Source organism: Canis lupus, chromosome 9 (genome assembly GCF_048164855.1).
Source record: "Canis lupus baileyi chromosome 9, mCanLup2.hap1, whole genome shotgun sequence".
Classification (NCBI taxonomy): domain Eukaryota; kingdom Metazoa; phylum Chordata; class Mammalia; order Carnivora; family Canidae; genus Canis; species Canis lupus.
This window is the reverse complement of record NC_132846.1, coordinates 69,811,995-69,835,347: the sequence shown is the minus strand read 5'-3', so window position 1 is coordinate 69,835,347 and position 23,353 is coordinate 69,811,995. Positions and strand designations below refer to the sequence as shown.

General features: G+C 45.2%; 1 protein-coding gene and 1 long non-coding RNA gene across 4 annotated transcripts in view; one reads left to right on the top strand and one right to left on the bottom strand.

Moving 5' to 3' along the window:
• EVL (Enah/Vasp-like) overlaps positions 1-23,353 on the bottom strand; it is a 146,669-nt gene that overhangs the window by 88,110 nt on the left and 35,206 nt on the right. For 2 of the 3 annotated variants that reach the window (XM_072839910.1, XM_072839913.1), the window contains exon 1: positions 20,768-20,979. The exons of the other annotated variant lie outside the window; for it this stretch is intronic. In XM_072839910.1, coding sequence (XP_072696011.1) covers positions 20,768-20,790 — 23 coding nt within the window. In that variant the 5' untranslated portion in view covers positions 20,791-20,979. Of the gene's footprint in view, positions 1-20,767; positions 20,980-23,353 lie in introns of those variants that run through there. 3 annotated transcript variants of the gene reach the window in all.
• On the top strand, positions 17,414-21,891 carry LOC140640469 (uncharacterized). The gene is made up of 2 exons (XR_012037186.1): positions 17,414-19,046; positions 20,068-21,891. It is a non-coding gene; the product is annotated as an uncharacterized lncRNA (long non-coding RNA).

Genomic DNA, 23,353 nt, shown 5'->3' with positions numbered 1-23,353 from the left:
ATAAGATCGCCTTTAGGAGCACTCCATGCTCTAAAGATGAAATCTATTCTATTTTAAAATTCTCTTGTCCCGAAGCCAATGATACTACTTTCAAGCATAGCCAACAAAAACCATTACTAGGAGGACAGCTGAGATAGCTTAGTTCCTTGGTCTAGGCTGACAGGAAATAAAATTATTCTGCTAATGAATTAATTTTCAAAAAACTGAAATCCTTAAGAAATTTTTGTCCAAGTTTTGAGCAGTTCTGCAGATGACTGATTTAATTCCCTCTCATGCTAACACTTCTGCTACGAATGATGCACTTATGCACTGTCGTGTGTTGAGTGGCAGCAGTGATCCCACAGATGCATGTGGCAGGGTACGACAGAGGGAGCACTGGGTGGGACAGCAGGACACAACTACACCTGCTCTAGGGTCCCAGGCAGATCAGTCACCTTTCAGGGCCTCAGTCCCCTGATCTTTCACATGAGGGACTGGATGCACAGGCCACTGGAGCACGTCCACCACTGAGTCCCCAGAACTATTCTAAACCTCGTCTGAGTCTCGGTGTCTTCATTTCTACTCTGCTAACGAAGATTAAATAAAGCAATGAACAGGAAAGGTTCTTGAAAAGTAGAACACTTCACTTGCCAGAGAAGCTTGTCAGGGAGGTGTGACGCTGAGCACTTTGCTTTATTAATACTACCAATGGCCATTTGCTCTGAGGCTGGCTGACTCCTGCGCAGGGGCCCAGAGCACCGGTCCTTAACTAAGGAAGCACACTCACTGGTGTGGCAGGAAAGGCCCCACACAGACCGCACTGCAAGTACTGGCTGTGCGTGTCAACATCTGCAGGAGTCACATTGCTCCCCACCACAAAGCCAGAGTTAGCCCTGTGGCATCATTCTCACTAACTTATACAGTCATGGGGTCTTCTCGGCCAAGAGGGGAATTATATTCCATATGACCCTGGGTGTGCATCCTCCAAGCAATGGCCATCATCTGACACTCATTTCCTAGCCTGCAGCACTCTCTCCAATCAACTTCCGGTGAATTCCACTTCCATTTCATCAGTCTGGATCTAGCTAATAACAGAGTTCAGGATTTAAAAATAAAATAAAAATATCCCATCATCCAGGCCTGGAATCAAGGCATTTGTTTTTCACACATGCCACTAAAATCTTTCCAATATTAACAACAGACACCCAGGTCTGCTGGGCTCTACCCTGAGTGTCCACACATGCAGCACTCCAGTGGAAACTTCTCAAAGCCACTGGTCTTGAAGTCACCTATTAGACAGTGACCCAATACACCTTCTCCCTTTGCTGGAGCCTCAAGGAGCTTATAAACTGTTGCTCCTCACAAAACACTTCACCTCTTGTTAGTAACACCCCGCCTCTACTCCCACACAATCTCCATCTTTTTCTAACATTGAGCTCAGTGACAGGAAATGTGCCCTTGATCAAGATTCTGCCTAAACTGATTCAGAAGGGATACACCGGGGAGCCCTGCAAGGGGCCTACGGAGGAGGGACAGACTCCCTGCCCCGCCCCCCACCCATCTGTGTCTATCACAGCAGGTATGTTCCCTGGGAAACCCTTGTGTGGCTGCCCAAGTCCAGAACGTCTGCAGGGCGAGGCTGGAGAGGTGGACTGCAGGGGGCAGTTTAAAGGGCTGGGCGAGTGGGGGCGGGGTCTGCAGAGCTCATCTCTGCAGCCCCAGGCTGAATGTGCCCAACTCATGTTTATTTTCCTGCAGACTTTAGACTTGGTCAAAGCTCTCTGAACACTTTTAATGTGGGATTCTGGAGCAAGGGGTGGTTGTTGTTTTGTATGTTTTGTATGTGTTTAAGCAAAATCTCTGTTTGAGAAATGTTACATGTCATGAAAAATTAAAATATTTTAAAAGATCTCCCTCCAATCCCAGGTCCCCCAGCTGGAGGAAACTAGAGGCATACCTTGAGAGGTACTGCAGGTTCAGTGCCAGGCCACTGCAATAAAGTGAATACTGCAATAAAGTAAGTAAAATGAAGTTTTGGTTTCCCAGTGTCCATACAAGTTATGTTTACACTCTACTGTAGTCCAGCAAGTGTCCAGGAGCACTGTGTCAAGAAGAACAATGTATATATCTTAATTAAAAATATTTTAATGCTGGGCAGCCCCGGTGGCACAGCGGTTTATCGTCGCCTGCAGCCTGGGGTGTGATCCTGGAGACTCGGGATTGAGTCCCACGTCGGGCTTCCTGTATGGAGCCTGCTTCTCCCTCTGCCTGTCTCTCTGCCCCTCTCTCTCTGTCTCTATGAATAAATAAAATCTTAAAAAATATATATTTTAATGCTAAAAAATGCTAACCATTATCTCAGTTTTCAGCGACTTATAATCACAGATCATGATCGCAGATCACCATAACACATGTAATAATGAAAAAGTTTGAAATATTGTGATAATTACCAAAACGTGAAGCTCTTGAAAAAACGGCACCAACAGACTTGTTGGATGCAAAGTGGCCATAACCATTCATTTTGGAAAAACAACCTGCAGTATCTGGGAACCGCAACAAGACGAGTGTGCCTGTACTGGGTACTAGGTACTCCCTTTCATGTACCTTCTTTCCCAACCATCCCTTGCACATTCAAGTATGTGTGTGCATCCCAGCCACTTTTCTTCCCTCACAGGGGCACATACTATACATCCTGCTCCATACCTGAGGTGCACAGATGGGTTTTGGGAATCTATATAACCCCTGAAACCATATGTAATGCTGTAGTTTGAACATTCTTAGGGGACTATATTAATAACTTCCATAATTTCTCAGAGGTGCTTCTGATCTCCAAGAAGAGACCTTCCTACCACAAAAAAGCATACAAATTGCCCCCAGTCGAGGGCCTGCTCCTGAAGCACTGTCATGGCATCCTCGCCCTGATAAGAGATCACTGAGCCCACACATGAGGAGGTTTCAGGAGGCAGCATCTCCACTGTGCTCTTGCTAGTAACAGAGAAATCTGGAGCAATTTGCAGGGTATTTGGAAGCTTCCAGTATCAATGCAAATGTAATACAGAGCACTGCATAAATCTGGGAATTCTGTTTGGCCAGGTACCCTGAAGTCTATTTGCTAAACACAACAATGTAATAGATGTCTATGAGTCACTTTCTAGATCTCAGTTCCCTGGGACTCTGGAGCCACACTGTCTTATCCCACAGCCTCAAGCCACACATGACAAGGAGAGCTCTTGAAATGTAGCTACTCCTAACAAAGAAATGATGTTGACATAAAAGACATACCAGACTTCAAAGACTTAGTACAAAAGAGTCAGACAATATAAATATAGCTCATCAATAATTGTTCCATTAATTACATGTCGAAATTACACTATTTTGGATATAGTTACTACATTATTAAAATTAACTTTATCTGTTTTTACTTTTCTTAAGAGGGCTACTACTAAATATTTACAATTCCACACATGGCTAGCATGTGTGGCTTGTGCTATGTCTCTGTTGGACAGCAGTGGCCTATGTTTCTCCATCAGTGAGTACTCAAGTCCCACCTTATGAAATGTTCTATTCTTTGCAATCAGAAGCAAAGCTTTCATATGGAATTTTCTAAGTCAGGCATTATAACTGGCACACAAAAAAGCAGTTCACCAAAAATACCAGGGAAAATACATTAAGTCAGATGAATTTACTTATGAGGTCTAAGTTCATGGTGAAATCTGTTTGGTAATACACGTAGATAAAATTGAAAATATCACATCGAGGATATACCTCTAATACAATCTCTTTTTAAAGGCACTTATTGAGCTCCTACTGTGTGCCGGGGTCTTCACATTTATCATCATGATTTCCATTAAACACGAGAGGACTGAGGCTAGTGGCTCAAGACTACTCACTCAGCAAGTGCAGGCCTCCTTGAACCCAGGTCTGCATACTACAGCGCGCTTGGCCTCATCATTCCTTTGGCTGACATTCTGCCTTTTTAATGTTTGCATCACACTTTACAGTTTACAAAGTACTTTCAGATATATTATAACCTTCAATTATCCAAACTATTCTGTGAATTAGACATGGAGGTTATGAATCACCATACTCACAGGAGGGTATTACAAGCTCCCAGGGGGAAGAACTTGCCCTATGTCTCACAGTTAAGTAGAGTATAATCTTACACCAGGAGTTCTGAAAAAAAGTTCGTTTATCTTTTCAAAAGTTTCCTCTCTGCTCTATTAAACATAACTTTTTTCTTTTAATTAATACTGACTGCTTTCCTGGTCTCAGAGTTCAATGGAACAACAGAAGGAGAGCCTTTGTTGTCAATAATTATGTTCATATTCAATGATAATGCAACTATTTGTAGATACATATTACTGTATATTATACATTCTTACAATATTAATGTAGTAATAATACCCTGACATTATAGCATGCTATTATATTATTATATCCACTATTTTGTTTGCATGGGACCTCCTATGGTATCATACCAATTTGAAAGAGGAAGAAACTGAGGCATAAAACGACTTATGGATGAAATAAAAACACAGGTAGAAAAGGTAATGAAGAGTGAACGGAGAAGCATCGAGCAGAGAAATCTTTCCTCTTGGTCCTTAATGTCCCAGGGAAGGCATCTGGCCACACTTTGGTGCAGACTAGGGAAATGTAAAAGCAAAAGGACAAGAAGATCCATAAAAAGGCTTAATTTCTTGGGAGTGAATTGTATTCATTGTGTGGGAGTCAGGTTTTGTTTTGTTTTATTGTTTTGCTGTTTGTCTAGAATTTTCTGAAGAGCTCATGAGCGGCCACCCTCTACTCTCTCTGTGCCCTAATGCCTCAAGTCAAACCGTGGGGAAAACAATGAGAAACAGAAGCAATGTGAATCCAAGAGGAGCAGGTGTAGCCTGAGTGCAGCCCAGATCAAGGCCGGTCTAGCCAAGAGGGGGAGGATGTGGGCAGAGGAGTAACCGTCCAGTGGATTATGACCAAGGAGTAAGGAGTTCTGAAGAGAAAAAAGTACAGTAATTTTCAAAGTGCTCAAAACCAAGCAGGACAGAGAAAGCAGAGAAACCAACAGAGCTTATGAGAGTCCGTAGCGGGGAGCAAAGTGCCTGCAACATGACCACTGTGTCCTGAGGCATCCAGCACGTTGTCGAAGCGCCAGAGCAAGTGTGCACAGGGGCAGAAGCCAGCAAGGTCCAGAGCGAGGCCACAGGGTCGGCTGCACCGCCACAGAGAAGAGCTGGGCTAAGATGCCAGCAGAGTCCAGGCAAGGAAACCACTGACCTCAGTGTGGGGCACGGGCCACACCACAGCTGTTTCTTTGGAACTTTCTTATGTGGGGTTTACTGGACACGTCAGCAGCTATTCTTTTACTTGTACTGTGCACCCAAGTTACTCATTTGATTTCAAGTTCCACCTTATGAAGCCTAACAAGCATTGTTGTAATTAGAATATGACTGAACTTCATCTAAACCAACAGTGGGAAAGTCAGAAAATCTGCAATTACGGGGTAGGCGAGGAACCTTGTTTAAACAGTGTTTATCATCTGCGAGTTCTCCAAAAAGCTGGACTGTTCTTCACCGTCTGTTTTCCCTTCATGTCTCATGCTTAGTTGGTGTCCTAGTTAAGAACTACTTTCTTCTCTAGACTGTGCAGGGGCCAGATTCTTGATATATTCAAAAGAACTCAAAGGAAGTCATAAAAGTAACAAGAACCTAAAACCTGTCAGTGAATTTCTAATCCTTGTGGGTAAACACATATTCTTTCTTGACAGCATCTCTCTCTCTCTCACACACACACACACAAACATGCACGCACGTGAAATCTCAAGGCACACAGGACCTGAAGTTGTACTTGAGACCATCCCAGACAGCTTCTCACCCAAGCTGTGGCCTCTGTGAGTGCTTAAGGATCTCAGTGGAAGTCTGAGTATTATTTGAGCTTTTTGTTATGAGTTACCATGACTTTCTCAATTACTAAAACTAGATTATTAAAAGGAAAAATGTTTATTAAAGGGGCAAAGGGGCAGGTGACGTGTGAACAGGTCAAAGCCCTGCTCGCCATGTTTACAGAAGTGACTTAAGACTCAGCCCTGGGGGTCACAACCACATGGGCATTAAAGGGGCGCCGTGCCCACTGGCCTCTGTCCCTTGCCTCTGCCCTTTGATACGCCAGGTCAGGGTGTCTGCAGCCCAGCAAAGTGGGTAAGATCTGCCCAGAGAACAGCTTTTTAGGTCAGTTTGTCTGAAACCTGCCATATTAGCTTTGCCCATGCTTAGCGATTCTCTCCACTTGCCACAACTTCTTCAATTTCTGGTTTCTTCTGCTAACTGTACAGGGCATGCTCAGTGTGGTGCTTTATTAAATGGACAGGGCTGGTCGCCAGTGTCTCTGGCTCCCTTGGCAGATGTCCGGGGTCCAGGATTCAGCTCTCCATCTGCAGGCATCCTGTCAAGGGCTGATTTCTTTTTTTTTTTTTTTTTTTTTTTTTTTTTAAATTTTTTATTTATTTATGATAGTCACGGAGAGAGATTTTTTTTTTTTTTTTTTTTAAATTTTTTATTTATTTATGATAGTCACGGAGAGAGAAAGGGCTGATTTCTGCACAGCCTTTCCTGGTCTATGCTTTCCCCTTGCTGGGCCAGGGAAGAAAGGCAACAGAATCGGATCAGTAGAGGTGAGTTCTAGTCCTGGCTCTTCTATTAACTTCCATGGTGACCATGACCAAGTTCTGGCCCTTTCTAGGTTTGTTCTCTCATCTGTAAAAGGGAAGTAATTTCTAACTAGCTGTGTGTGGTGCTAATTAAGTAATATGTTGTAAATACAGCTCTGGGCACTTCATAGCTGAATCAACAGAAACTATCCCCACTGTATGCTAAGGTCTAGCTCTGAATGAATAAAAAGAGAAAGTATATATCGCCTGGACAGAGAGGGTGTTCAGTATCACCTCTCTTTCCTACTGGAAATGCCTCAAGGACCCTGACAAATGTGCTACAGGGAAGTGAGAATTAAACACCATGTCCAAACAAGTGTCTCCTGGAGCACTAAACCAGGGGTTACTTAGGGAGTTCTGCTGGTTCTCACACTGCCTATTATTCTTCAAAGAGTTCACCCCAGGCCTTCACCAGGCTGTCCCTCGGATGTGGTCTTGAGTACCCCTGACAGCCTCCTTTCTTTCTTCTAAAGGTACCTGATCACTCAGCTCAGGCTCATGTAACAAAACACCAGACTGGGAGGCTTAGGAGCAGAAATATACTTTCTCACAGCTCTAGAGGCTGGAAGTCCAAGGTCAAAGTGCTGGCAGGGCTGATTTCCCCTGAGACCGCTCTCCTTGGCATGCCACCTCGTCCCCGTGTCCTCTGCCCTCTTCTCTGTGTGCGAGCACTCCTGGCATCTCTTCTTCTAAGGATACCAATCCTATTGGATCAGGGCCCCACCCGTATCACCTCATTTAACCTTAACTACCTACTTATCTCCAAATACAGTCACACTGGGGGTTAGGGGCTTCAACCTATGAATTTGAAGGGACACAATTCAGTCCATAACAGGGTCCTATACCATGGTCCTTGGTTAAACATCCAGATGGAATACAAAATTGCGAATGTGGTCTGGGGATTCTGAAGATGGAAAGGATGGTCACCTCTCTGGAGGGATAAGTGATACAAGTTTTAATCCACTTTTTATTTACCTTGCATAGTCTTGTATGTTATTTGGGATTCTCTATGTTGTGACAGACACTAATGAAGAAAAATGGAATTTATTAGTTCAGATAATGCAAAAAAAAAAAAGGCTCCCGAATAAGCCTGGCTTCAGCAGAGCTGAGTGCCTGAAGCACAAGTGCAAGGACACCTTGAGACCTCCACTTCTTTCGACATTACTGACCTCTGCCTCCCGCTCTGTTGGCTTCATTCTCAGATACTTTTTCCCCACATGCTGGCTGCCAGGGACTCGAGGCCTTCTTGTTCCTGACAGCTCTTGATCCCAGAAAACCAAACCAAACCAAACCAAACCCAGCATCTTTCCTAACAGTCCTAGGCTGAGTGCCATGGAGAACTCTTGGATAACAGACCTATTCTCACACCAATCCCCACGGCCAGAAGACTCAGTCATGATCACGTGCCTCGCCAAAGCAGGGGTGAGGGGCTAGGCACACACATCACATGGCCAGACTGCGGGGGGTGCAATGTTGGCTCCCCTCCCCTGAACCCCTCCTTTCTAAACAGGCTGCTGGCAAAACACAGTTTCTCTGTAGGAGGAACAGTGCACTATTCCAACAGTAGTGATCTAAGACGTTATCCGACCGCCTCTCTCTTCTTTTAAGTTTTAGATCTTTGTGCAACATCTTACCCTATTAGAATGATCTCAAACTCATATCTGTCTCTTTTGGTCAACTGCTAAAAAACAAAGGACTTATTTGAAGTAGGTAAAGAATGCCCTCAACTCTCCTTCCATCAGTAGGAACTGCAGTGGTATGCAAACTTGCAGTAAGTTTCTCTTCCTGACAGTCTTTAAAAAGAGGAAACATCAAGAGTAATTACATCAAGAGTGTGATACATTAGAAATTCCTTTAAAAAACACACACGCAGATGGGCACATCTGAGGGAATGAGCAGTGTTAAAAAAAAAATCCCAACAACAATAACAACAAAACCAACACATGCATGCTGTTGAATGAAATTTACCATTTTGGAACTGTCCAAAAAATTTCTTGCTGCCAGGGACATGTCAGGAAAACACAAAATAAACTGCCTTAGCAGTCCAACTTGGGGTGCAACAGAGTGAATGAGAGAAACATGGTTCCTGATTTTCCAACTGAGTGATTTCATTAAACTCCAAAAATATAAACACTAGTAAAAACACAATTCAGAAGGAAAATTCAAGGAGCAAAGTATCATGTTTTAAAGAAGTTTCACTGTATGTCAGTTGGATCTCAAATAAAACTGAAAGGAAAAAAAACAAAAAAAAAACGAAGTTGTTACATACCAGTTACAGAACCCAGAGACACAGAAGGCAAAATCCACTCATTCACCAACTGTTAATTGCCCTTCAAATAGCTGGTAGATGCTGTGCTAATAAGGTACTTGGACAGAAATGATTTGGTAAATAACAATTAAAAACTATGAGTTTCATCCAGTATTTCTGCAACTATAATCACACTTCTCCTCATAATGATCCCATTTTATAGGTAGGGCAAGTGAGATCCCAAAGAAAAAATTAATAGCCAATAAGAGCAGGAGCCTAAATTCATACTCACATGAGACTTCTTTTAACTTCTTCTACTTAGGGATTTTGCCCTGAAGACTCTCTCTTTCCTCCCATTTCTAATTCCCAGGCTCTGAATCTCTGCTATATCAGGATTTTCCAGAGTGTCAACTAAAAATCAAGTGTTAGGCAATAAACATTCCTTCACTAAATATATGTGGGAAAGTCAGGGGTGAAACTCCCACACACCTCACCCTCACCCCACAGGACTTCTCAGAGCCTTTGTGCTACTGTGTGCTGGGCTTTCTCCAGGGGAGCTGGCACATGGTTTTTCTCAACCAACCAACCACGGGACTTTTTTTCTGTTCCCCATGAAGCCTCTTGTATGATTAAGATGGCGGTTAAGGGCAGCCCAGGTGGCTCAGCGGATTAGCGCCGCCTTCAGCCCAGGGTGTGATCCTGGAGACCCGGGATCGAGTCCCACGTCAGGCTCCCTGATGAAGCTTGCTTCTCTCTCTGCCTGTGTCTGTGCTCTCTCTCTGTGTGTCTCTCCTAAATAAATAAATAAAATCTTAAAAAAATAATAAATAAAAAGATGGCAGTTAAAAGCACAGGTCCCTAGGGATCCCTGGGTGGCGCAGCGGTTTAGCACCTGCCTTTGGCCCAGGGCGCGATCCTGGAGACCCGGGATCGAATCCCACGTCGGGCTCCCGGTGCATGGAGCCTGCTTCTCCCTCTGCCTATGTCTCTGCCTCTCTCTCTCTCTCTCTCTGTGTGACTATCATAAATAAATAAAAGTAAAAAAAAAAAAAAAAAAAAAAAGCACAGGTCCCAGAGCCCGATGATCTCAGGTTCAGATGCCAGCTCTATGTGATGCTGCTTACGTGATGCAGCTGGTGTATGCCTTGGTTTTTGTTATCTGTGAAACAGCGGCCACGTCCCAGGATCCTTGCAAGGACAATGGTACATGCGTTTATGCATATGAAGTGTCGAGCAGGTTGTAATGTTCAGTTAAGGCTCAACAGATGTGACATGTTCATTTTGTCCACAAAACAGTATATAAGAAAAGTATCGCTAGAGTACCTGACGGATTTTCCTTGTTTTATGAAATCAGGGCTGGAGGCAGCTATGAAATGACAAAATGAGCACTGGTTTTTTGGTTAGAAGATTCAGATCCAATTTCCAGCTTTGCCACCTAAGCACATGTCTGATGTTGGGAGAGCACTCTGGCCTCTCAGAATCTACTGGGTGCTTCTGAGGGGACCAGTAATGGGAACACCCAGCCCACAGGCCTGCTGCGAAAATGAGGGGCAATATCTGGGCGGCCAGCAGTACATGCGTGTGATCTTGTATAGGAATCAGGACGAGTCAGAAACATTTCATTTAAATACGTAAGGGCATTTTAAGCATCACATGCATTTTTAATAGCTCAAAGCCTCGTGTAAATCCCTACAGTTTTGAAAATCTACCACCCAGTGCTTTTAGGCCTTCCTGCTGATCTACTGCCTGGACCAATTCTGCCCATTCGAAAGCACTGCTCACTGGACTCAGTAATTCTTTCCAAATCCTAATCACACTTTCATGCTACAAAGTGAACAGACATCAAAAAGGCAGCAACTGTCCTCTTTCCCGCCATTTCCCCTTCCAGGATCTTTAACCATGACTGGTGTATGACAGGAGGTTAAAGAAAAAGGTAATAATAAAAGTGAATAAAAGGTGCAGAGAAGGCACGATGCACCCAGCTCTGCTCCAGGGACAGGTGGGATGCACTGGATCCAACATTCTTTCTGCCTTCAAGTAACCCTTGCTCTAGTTGAGAAAATAAGACTGAGAAAGATTAAATATCAGATTACATATGATGGGCCGAATGCTGTTACAGGAGTTTAGAAAAATTTCTGTGGATAAAGAGCTCAGAAAAGGAAGTGTGCATGCTGAGTTTCGAAGGACTTCATGGGCAGACAAAAAGGCTTTGTGAAGAGGAAGCAAGGTGGTGTGTGCAGATCCATGGCCAAGCTGGAACGTTCCCTGAGGCAGAAGGAAGGTTCCTGGGAGCTGAGCTTTAAGAGAGCATGCAGTCAGACCATGGAGGGCTCCATACGCAGAAGATAAGAGGAGCGGGGCTGGCAATGGACAGAGTTCTAGAATAACCTGATCCCCAAAGTAGGAGGACATATTCCTCTCAGTCTCCATCAGTCTTGAAGCAAGCTGTACTGAAGTCTTCAGTCAGGGCTGAGATGAGTTGATCCTCACTTGGTTTATATCAGGGATCTGATTATCATGAACGTCCTAACCAACACCAGGAAAACAAACAACGTTATCACCTGAGGCAAAATGTGTCTACCATCGTCTACCTTGGGATCTCTACATCCCTCACTCTTCAATAAGCTGGAGAATAATAAAAGCATGCAGTCTTCACTCTACGACTTTGGAAGGGCTCCAAGTTTCTGACTATGGAAACATCCTCTCTCCAGGAAAAGGAATTTCCTCAGTGAGTACAAACACTTCTTTAAATGAGAGTCTGTTTGATGTCCTGATCATCATAAAAGATTCTAACCACACAGTCTTACCATTTCCTCATCTCCCTCAAGAGGGCTCTATCTTGACCTAATACATGGCTTCTGAACTTGTGCATCCAGTGAAAGATGGAGACCAGAGCACAACTTGTGAATGCTTGGGAGGGAGCCCTGGAGGGGATGCCAACCATCCTGCTCCTGGTTCTTTCCTGGCACTCCTGGTATGTGGCCTGCACACCAGTGGCCAAGAGGTGATCTTCGAAGATGGAGGAGCTCCAAGGTTCCATGTTTTCTCCAGGGCTCTGCAAGGAAACCCAGGTTATCTTTTTCTTTTCCATCACTTGTGCTGATGAAGATAGAGGGAGGCTAGTGGCAAAGAATGCACAGCAAGATCAAACCTGGCATTCCACAGGCTCTGAACTGGCTGGAGTGAAAACATTCCCCTCACTTGTAAACAAGTCCAGAATGAATTCCTGACAGCTATGCAGTTCCCAAACCCAAGAAAGACCGTGATCCAGCAGGAGTCTAGTTCAGATTGAATGCTATAGTCTGCGCTAGGTGCATACACTGAACACACCTGGATTCATGAGTTCTAATGCATATGTAACAGCATGTTTCTGTGTCCTGTACTCTCCACCTTCCAAAGCTCCCACCCATATGGCCATCGTCTTATTCTCTCTGAACTACCTCTCTGTAAACAAAATATTATTTCTATTTTTTTTTGGGGGGGGGGGACTAAATCCCAGTGAAGGTAAGTGACTTATTCAATGTAACACAATTATCACTAGATCTGAGGGTTTACAGATGCCCAAGTTCAAGCTCTTCCTGCAAACTCTAACTGGGAGTGTGCATCAGAATCACCGGCAGAGCCACACATGGTGCACACACTGAGGTTCCATGTCGGGATATCTGGACTCAGTGAGGCTTAGGTGCAGCCTGGGCCCGTGTTTAGATCTTGATGGGCCCTCCCAGTTGAGAACCATCACACAAAATCCTCAACTTGAGGATTTTCAGGAGCTTCTCCTGATGTCCAAGAGAACAGAACCTTCCACCCAACGAATCCCGTCATATGTGCAACAGCACCTTCTTGTTGGAAAGGTGCTCACCACTGTGTTCTTGTAATTTACCTAGGCCTCCCCACCCAATGGAAGAGCCCTCACACATCATACCTGTCCAATACAGCCCATATTAACTCAACAGACATTTATTTCTTACAGCAGGCTCTAGAAATAACGAGATACAGCACAGAGGGCTGCAAAACAATACATACTAGGCTATGGACAGAGTATACAGGTACTGGGGGAATGTCCACACTGGGAGTGGGCTCTGGCCATGCTATCCTAATTAGACAGAAAGTACCAGAGTCTCAGTCTGTCAACTGCAAGGGACGAATTAATCTCTCAGACCAAGGAGTCTGCATGTGGACCAAGCCAGGGTCCAAGCACATAGCTGATGAGTCACATCATGGTTGGTTCGCTGTGGCATAAACATTTCAACAACCAGGGTTATCTTCCAAAGCCTAATTCCTGGCACTCTGAGTCTGCACTCTCAAGGAGGGGGTTAGTTTAGAGGTGCTCCAGGCCTTTTTCCTGGCTCCTGTACAGTTTCTAGTCCAGGATAAGGGTCTGCTTTGCTACTTAAGGGAAGTTAAAGGAATTAATTTATTGAGTTTCTACTAGGGCACCCTGTCTGATGCTTCACGTCAGTAATGCACTTTAATCAACACCATAACTCTGGTAGGTGGGCCCCCTATTTTACAGACAGGCAAACCAGAGCACAAGGGCCGAAGGAACTTGCTCAAGGTAGCAAGACTAGTGGAGAGACAAAGGTGCCAGCACCGCTTCCTATGAATGTCACATACACCCTGAAGGTCCGCCAAGTAGTGAACTTCAGGGCAGAGAAGTCCCCAGTCATGAGGAAAAGACAAAGCTGACTTGTTATGCTGAGGAGAAAAATCTCCCGTCCTTAGGTTTCACCAGCCAAAGTGTGGCTGGGAGCGCACAGTATATCCACTCCTACATCTCTGCCCCTCCACTTCTCCACGCCCTTCCCTTATTTTCATCCAGACCCTGCACTTCTCTTCGGACTCACTCAAGAGCTACCTCCTCCTGAAGGTCCCCCTCAACTCTCCATATAGCAAAACCGCATCCTCCTCCTGCCCACATGCCTCATCAGGGTCCCTAAGGAATTTATTTTACTTTTCAGTGTTTATTTGTCTTTGGCTACCTCACCCCATACTTCTGGTGTTGGTTCAGCACCTTTTCAGGACAGTAAATTTCTGCAGGAAGGTCTAAAGATTACATATATTTGCAGTTTCCACTACAGTTTATATTTAGTAAGTGTTTAGGCAGTGTTTTTTCAGTGAATGGTTACCCTAACTGCAAAAAGGCCCTTCCTCCTTCCAAAAGACATACATAGAGTGTTTAGAACCCACACAGTTGGGAGATCCTTTTGCAAGTATCCTAAGTAGCCGGCAAGAATCCTCCAAATCCAGGTTTGTATCCTTTTCCAGGGCGCATTCCTTGGGGGAAATGAGTCCAGTTAAATTCTTTCCTCTCAGTGTTATTCTGCTGTTGTTTAACGTAAGAGGTTATGACTATGCTAAGCAATAAGAAATGGGGAATGGGGGGATCCCTGGGTGGCTCAGTGGTTTAGCGCCTGCCTTTGGCCCAGGGCATGATCCTGGAGTCCTGGGATCGAGTCTCGCTTCGGGCTCCCTGCGTGGAGCCTGCTTCTCCCTCTGCCTGTGTCTCTGCCTCTCTCTCTCTCTCTCTCTGTGTCTATCATGAATTAATAAATAAAATCTTAAAAAAAGAAAAAGAAATGGGGAATGGAAATCAGGACTGTTTAAAAAAATAACATCTGAGCCAGTTAAATGTTAACTGATTAAGCTTCTACTGATTCCAAAATATAACATACAAACATTATAGCAAAATTTGGCCATTTATACACCTTCTTTCCTATATATTATCCTCAAAGTAGCCCCTTTCCTATACATGAAGTAACCAAGGCCTAGAGAAATAAAGTGACTTGCCCAAGGTCACAGTTTTTAAGTTTATATTATACAAACTGAAACCAAGCCTCTGGGTTCCAGATCCACCACACTACCTCTCTCTGAGCAAAACTCCACAGTAAATGTAACACTTATTTAATAATGGAGGATAGATTGATATTTTTAAATATGTCTGCTTTGCCATCCTTACAGCTAAATTATTTCCCAAAATAACATTTTGCTTGTGGCTAGTCAAACACCAGTCAAAACCGTCAAGTCATTGCAATCTATCTGTCCTTCCCCTCTCCTGCTCTCCATTTCTCTCCTGAACTCTGCCACTTCTTCCAACCAGTGCTCTGGCTACCACCTACTGAAGACCCACACGGTTGTGCATTCTAACAGATGCTGGGTGGCCACAGATAGCGTGATCATAAGCTCCTCTTAGGGATTGTGATTTAAGTAATTAAAAATCTTTTAATGCCTACTATATCAATCTTGTGGGCATTTACCAATCACTCCTAACAGTTGGTAGTGATGACTGAGATATGCTCCCTGACTCCCAAGAGTGCAAACTGCAGGGCAGAACAGTGTGAAAGAAACACCGCTGTATGATTACCCTGCAGGAAGCGCCAGAGAGAGATGGGCAGGAGAGCCAAGGGAGGCAGGACAAGGGGTCGGTCTATTCCACCCTAGGTGAGGGATCCTCTATTCTCCTTCTGTTCTCCCCTTTGCCACAGACATGGAGGTGCGCAGGAGCCAGACACTACAACAGGCTCCAGGCCTGCAGGAGAGACTCAGGAAGGTGTGGCAGCTCAAAGACAAGAGGTCAGTGCACAGGATGGCATTCCAGGCACAGAGCATCTGGAAGATGAACCGAACTGAAACTGAATAGACCTCCTCACCAGGTGACTTCAGGCAACTTACCCAACCCCTCTAAGTGTCTGCTCTCATTTCTTTCATTCATTTAACAAGTATTTATTAGACACCTACCATGGGCAAGGTACTAGGGATACAGTAACAAACAAAAGTAGATTTTTACTTTTATTTTTAAAAAATATCTTATTCATGAGAGATACACAGAGAGGCAGAAGCAGACTCCCTGCAGGGGGCCTGATGTGGGACTCGATCCCAGGACCCCGGGATCATGACCTTAGCCAAAGGCAGACGCCCAACCAATGAGGCACCCAGACTCCCCCAAAAATATATTTTTAAAACCCCACCTCGTAGCACTTACATTCTGCTAAAGGAAGACAAACAATAAACAGGTATAAAATTCAAATCCACAGTATATAGACGGCAGTATGTGATCTGATGAAAAAATAAAGCAGAGTCAGGGGGAAAGGGAATACCCCAAGAGAGGTCAGGGCCACAGCTGAGCAAAGAGCCAGGAAATGAGGAAGCAAACCACGTGGGCATCTGGAGGCAGAGGCCGGGGGAGGGGATGCCTGGTGTGCTCAAGAACAGTACGAGGCCAGTGTGACAGAGGGCGGGCGTGAAGGACACAGGACTCTGTTGGAGATGGAATATGGTGGCAGCAGCAGGGCCAGGCTGAGCAGACCCTTTCAAGATTCCCCAAGAGCTGGGGCATGTGCAGGCAGGCGGGAAGCCATTGGAAGGTTCTGAGCACAGGACTAATAAAACTTGCCCTGACATTTTAAGAAGAGAAACAAGTGAAGAACCGGGAGCAGGAAGACAAGGCAGACAGGATGCTGGGAGGCCGGTTACAACGCCACTGCGCTGAGTTGGATACGAGATGGTGTCAGCATGGACCAGGCTGGTGGCATGGAGATGCTGGGAAATGGTGGGACTCTGGGCATACTTTGAGGTACAGCTGACAGAACTCCCCTTGACGGCTCAGACATGGAGCGTAGGAGAAAGAAAGGAGTCAGGGATGGCTGAGCAGCCAAAAGGAAGGCCAGGCTGTGGACACGTGAGGAAGGAATGGCTTAGGAAAGAACTGGGGAACAGTGTGAGATGTGTTAAGTTTGAGATGCCTGGTAGACTTCCAGACAGCAACGCCAACCAGGCAGCTGAAGACATGGGACCAGTCTGGGGAAAGGCTGGGGTGGGAGGTATACATTTTGGGGTCATCTGTATCCCTGAGCTCCTGTCGTCATTGATGGTAATGTGGCTTGGGGTAACCATGGGCTAAGCAACTAGTGGTGCGTGGGCCACAACTATCCAGTCTTGTGCCTTCCCCATCCCCCATCTCCTATTGATGAGCAAGCAAGCTTGCTCACTGCAGTGTGACAGTCACTGTACCTAAACACCTCTCTCTTCAAGGGACCACAGGGCTCAGGAAATGCAAGGGGCTCGACACTGGGTGGGCTCGACATTGGGTGGGCTGTCCTGGCTTCCAAACTTCAGGTCTTCCCTCATACCACTCATTTTGACTTATTTCCATAATCCAGTGAAAGAGAAAGGAAAGTTAAAACTTTTCCCAAGAGTAAATGTAAATCTGAATAAAGAAAGAACTAGCTGGAGTTTGAACCTCAATTTTATTTAAAAATAAAATAAAACAGACTCGGAGTAGTGACTTCTCATTTTCATGTGACTGACACATTCCAACTGTGGATTTTAGATCTTGGAGTTGGTATGCCACATTCCTTCTAGAAATAAATCAGAATAAGTATCAGGAATCCTGAGAAACAGTGGATTCTGATTTGGGTTCCATTCTCCCTTGTGAGATCATAGAGCCAAAAATCACATTTAAAAATGTTGATTCTGGGGATGGCAGGGAATGTAGTCACCATTCTGGGTCTAGAAGGGGAAGGAAAACCACACAGTGTCCCATGAAGCTGTCTCCAGGGGTGCTCAGAAGGCAGCCTCTGAGGTATGGAGTAACTAAATGTTTACTAAACTATGAATTCAGTACACTTCTCATGTAAGAAGTTTTTTTGAAAAGGTAAAAACAGAGGTGAAGTGGGTCTACCACAACAGCCAGCAGAATAGCTTGCCTGGTGCTAGAACAATACAGTCCTGAAGTCAATGGCAGGCAAAATAAATACCCTAGCTGTCTGGAAAATGCTGGCCCAACTACTCAAGCTCTCAGGATTCTGCAACTGTGTGGGTTTGGCCCCGGCAAATCATTACAATCGTCAGCACGTTCTAGAGTGAGATCATCTGCAGAGATTCCTTATGAAATGTGATCGGCGTTCTCCGGCACTCCCGCAACTGGGGTGTGCTGAGGACACTTCACATTTTTCTCAAGAGGTCAGCTGTCAGCTTTTCGACATGCTCTTCTGAAGTAGCCCACTCAACGGGCACCCTGGTACCAATATCAGGCCTGCACCAAGCTAGCTTGCTTGTTTTTCCTCCCTTATTAAATCCCCTGAAAACAAACTCTGTCAACTGCTTACCTATTAAGGCCTTACTGTGTGTCAAACAGTTTTAGGCACAAAGGGAGACAAAGTTAAAAACCCAGGAGACCTGGAAGCTCTCAAGGAACTCTGTCCATGTTAAAATCAGACTTCTTTTTAAAATGAATGTGGCCCTTGTGCTCTCGCGGTTGGGGTGTGTGCATGGAGGAGTTTGTGCACTCATGGGCCTGTGAACACGTGTGCAGAGGCTGATGGCGCTGACCCGGGTCCTCTGCCAGTATGCTCATGTAGAAAGAACGATATAATGTATAAAGTAAGTTCATGTCATCTCATTTAATTCTAATAGCATTCTAGACTTTCTTACAGAAAATTCATACAGAAAATTGAGACTAAAAGAAGATCAAGAAACTTGCCAAGTCCCCACAAGCCACACATGGGAGAACCTGGGTTATAAACCGATGCCCCTACCCTCACCCGTCCCCAGGAGGAGGGGCTGTTGGGGTGAGTGATCATGGCTATAGTTTAACCTCCCACGTTGCTTCTGGTCCACCTGCCTGAACTTGAACTACAGCTTCTGGCTCTGGATTTCTTTCCTGCCTGTACCCCCTTGCCTTTGCCTCCAACTTCCCATCTCCATAATGACAGTCTGTCGGTTTTCTCCAAGCCCATGGTTCTGAAAGTCTGGTCTCCAGACCTACAGCATCAGAATCACCTGTGGACTTGCTAGAAATGCAGAACCTCAAGCCAACCCCAGACCTACTGGATCTGAGCCTCTGGGAGTGGGGCCTGCAATCTGGGCTTTCCTGGACATTCCAGGTGATTCTACTGAAGGCTACAGCTTGAGCACCACCCTGACCTACACTGACCTACACTGACCAGGCTAGCTCCCTGAGAGTGCCTGTGTGGGCCCATCATGATCACTTGGCCTCCAAACATGTAAATCCCAGGACTAAAGAAGAAAGCGATTTGTCCAGCACATGCAGCAGTCACAAAATGCAATCATTCCCAACAAAGTTCTTGAGGACCAGCTTAGGGAAAGCTGGAAGCATAGGTAACAGACTTCCCCTTTCTGGTCTACTTTCTGCAGCTGGCCCCACTTTCTCTGTTCGGCACTGCAGTGGCCTTCAACCTGACCCCCTTCCCACTCATCAGACCCAGTCTGTGGGCTAGGAGCTCACCAAAGTGGGAACAGGCTTGTTGATACTTATCCCTCTTGCCTAACTGGGAAAGGAGGTGAACAGCTCCACACTCTGCTCAAGACAATTAGTTAAGGCTTACTCCATCTAGAATAAATGCTTACAATAAGATATGAACCTCACAACTATATTACTTTCTACAATCCCCAAAACTCCTTTCTCAGACGGATCAGAAAAGCTAATTTTCAAATTGGGATTAGAACCCGGGACTCCCAACTCCCTCTCTATGGACCTATCTACTGTAACACATCAAGCATAAAACAAATTCCTGTTAGTTATCTAATCAAGCTAAAATAAAACAGTAAGTCCTGGTCATTGTATAAGGGCACGGGCCCATGTCACCAGAGCATACTGCCACAAGGAAAGAATGTCCTTTTCATAAGCCCGGTCCATTAGAAATCATGCAGAGACACTCTCTTAAACAAAGGATAACTTCCTAGATCCAAAGCTCCAAGTTTACAGGAAGGGCGAGGGACAATCTTTATAGCCTGCTTTTCTTCATGCAGATCTGGGGATCCTCTCATCTACTCCCTTGATTTTGCTTAAAAGGTCTCTAATTTCTTTCTAGAAATAATGAAAGGTGGTTATTCTATTATCATTTTAATGTCTATTGCAGCACCGTTCTTCGGAGGGAACAAAAAAGGCCTGTAGAGACAGAACTGAGGTCCCCACACAATCACCCCCTTGCCAATCGATATGGTATTTACACTCTGTTCTAAAATATACCGAAATTCCATTTGAGAAACGAGAGGCTGCCGGAGGTTAGGAGCAGACACACACATACACACTCTCTTCCATATGTTCCAAAAGGTGGAAATATGCACACGAATGATCAGATCACCCTCCCATTCCGCCTCCTTTATTTTCATTTCTTAGAAACTATCTCCGTTGGAACATCCCTTCCCACATTCATACCCAGAGACAGATCCGTGGAGAGGAGATGGAGGAAAGAGAAGGAATAAGATTCACAAAAGACTAATTTGGAGCATTGATAATTACAGCAGCTGAAGAGCTAACGAAAGCAGAGAAGGACCCTGTAACAAAACACCATCAGGGCACTTCCCAGGAAACTGCCCAGGCACAAGATTACTATTAACAATGAGGAAAAAAATCAGAGCCAAAATCAAATCTCAACTAAGCAGGCAGACTTACAGAATTTTTCACCTTCACTGCTACGATTAGCATTTTTTTTAAAAGAGCACTAGACTCCGTGAGTTTGACAAAGGAAGAAAAACAAAAGATAGCAAGAGACTCATTCTAGATAAACAGTTGCTATTCTGCATTCATAACTCTACACCAGCCACAGCAGCTCGAATGAGGCACAAGGTGGGGTCCTCAGCAAATTTACACACGATCAAACCAATTATCCACGCTGCACTTGTGCATGCAGTAAACACCCTCGACCTGCACCACCTCTCTGCTTCCCACCCCCAAAACCGAGATCGACCCCACCAAATGCAGAAAAGAACCCTTTTTTGGGTGAGAACCAGCTAGAGCCTAAGCTGTCATTACACAGCAAAAACCTAGCGAGAACAAAAACCCAGCAGCAGACTGATGTAGGAAGCCCAGAACGTACCTGAATTCTTCAAATGCAAACATGACCTAGTCAGAGACAATTTCCTTAGATTGTCTGGTAGCCTTTTTGGTTCGGAGGACAACCATTTAGTCAGTCAGATGGTGCAAAGTGCAGAAAAAAGAGGCGGGGTTTCCACACCCCCCCAATATTCTGAAGTAAAAGGCTTTCTGCAGACAGGGGCCTGCAGCCTCCAGCTCCGCCAGCTGCTGACAAGCGGCAGCTAACAGGGGAGGCAGCTAGAGGACCATGTGATCATTCCAGCAAGTCTGATTAATGCAGTGTATGCTTAGGCTCCAGGCTGGGAACTGGATTAGCCCAGAGAAATAAGTCGAACCCCTGGGCATGCCTGGCATCCTGGGTGAATCACATATACGTTCCCCACCCCACCCCCCCACCCCCCACACACACCCAGCCAGAAATTTGCAGGTTGGGAAATGGGAGGCCAAGGCCTAAAGGAATGTCACCAGCTCCACGGTGACCTGCCCATTACCCCATCTTGGGTGGCTGCTGCTGTCACCATCAGGTATGGCCAGTGTGGTCAGTGAACAGGACAGAGTGTTACTCATGTTACTGAAAATTCCGCAGAATTCCACTATTGAGCATTTGTTCAGCACAAATGCATAAACTGCTTCAGAACCACAGAAGTCACATTCTATACTTACCACTTTACCATGAACAACATGACCTTCTAGGTCAACTGTGATGACTGATCTCATTTACTTAACTATTCATTTATTGAGTGTCTAGTGTGTACCAGGCTCTTATCAATTCCTTGAGGTACAAAAATTACCATAACAATTTCAGAACAGAAGTTAAGAAAAAGGAAAAGAGACGTCAGAGAAGAAAGAAAGAAAGAAAGAAAGAAAGAAAGAAAGAAAGAAAGAAAGAGAGAAAGAAAAGAAAGAAAAGAAGGAAGGAAAGAAAGAAAGAAAGAAAGAAAGAAAGAAAGAAAGAAAGAAAGAAAGAAAGAAAGAAAGAAAGAAAGATGTTTACCGGTTTGTAAAGCCCAAGCTGGCAAGATTTGGCTGTATTCTGAAACTTGCCATTATGGAGATCTTCAGCATTTAGAGCGCAAATCTTTATAAAATAAGGGAGACAGATCTCAAATAAAAACCTGTGAGTCACTCTTGAGTTTCTTACTCCCTCACAACACAGGAACAATCAGTCGCTAATTCTGATTGTACCTCCAAGAGGTTTCTTTGAGTCCAGCCCCTACCATCCCAGGCCCTTAGCACTTCTCAGGCGGCCTTGCACCTTATAACCGGTCTTCCTCACAGTCCTTCTCTAAAAAATCAGCCCAAGCCATTTTCTAAATCTGATTCTGCTGCCTCCGCCCTTTCCAACCCTGCAGTAGTTCCTTGGTACCCATGGGATTATGCAAAAATGCCTCAGCCCTGCAAAGAAAGTCTTATTTCTCCCACTCTTTCTTCCATCAAAACTCTTCACAAACCCCCAAATTCAGCCAGACATTCCAGGTCCCCAGATATGCTAGGACCTCCTTCCTTTGGTCCATGAGGCAACTGGCCCAGATTATTCCTTGTTTCGTGTGTGACGTGTGTCCTCTCACGCAAGGCTCTGCCCCCAGGAGCCTGCACTACCCCCAGGACAGTCAGCCACTGCCACTGAGCCATGGCATAGCACTCCGCCTGCCCCACACATCCCTGAGGCCCGTAGGGCAGTGACGTGCATTCCCAGAGCCTGGCACAGAGCTGGACAAAGAGAAGCCATTCAGTAAAGGTCCAGGGCAGGAACCTCCTTTTGCCTCTGCCTCTGGGATACAGGTATCCACACATGCAGGTGCTCTGGGATGACTGTGCTCCTCCCCGTGTTCTCTCTACCTTGAAGGGCAGCCAGAGTCCAGAGCCCAACTCAAAGAAATGAAGTGGTAGCGGCAGGCTGACTAGTGAGGACAATTAGGGGGAATCCTAGGATCCCTCAAACCATGCAGCAATCATCAACTGAGCCGATCCGGAATGCCCTGCCCAGTATTCCTGACAAGTCTTTGCAAGGGACCCTTCAGTGACAGCAGCTTCTTGGCAGCATCACGATACAACAGAAAACACAAGAGATACAGAGTCCTTAAATAACCGAGTTCACGTCCCAGATCTGCCACTTCCTGACTCCATGATCACTGACAGGCGACTCGAGCTGTCCGCGCCCTGCTCCCTGCACAAACAGTTGGAATAACGCAGATGCTGCCTAGGCCTCTCACAGGACAGCTGTCGCGACCCCACAGGGTAGCACCGGGGAGCTGTGAGAGGTCCTTGTTGAGTACATCAAGTTGTGGAAGGTTCTTCATCATCATTACCGCTTCACAAGGCCACCTCCCCTTGAACAGTGCTGATAGCTGGACGATCTTCTCTGTGAGATCACCATCCCCAGGGAAGTGTTTGGTCTGCATGAGGGGTAGGGGTCAAGGTATTTCTATCTTAGGATTTTCAGGACAAGGGGTGTGTGTGTGTGTATACATACACATATATACCATGTATGGATATATGTATAAGATAACTATCCTAAATTCTAAGTTAAAAAAAAGCAATAAAGACTACCCAAATCTTAGAAAAAGCAATTCACCCACACCAAATG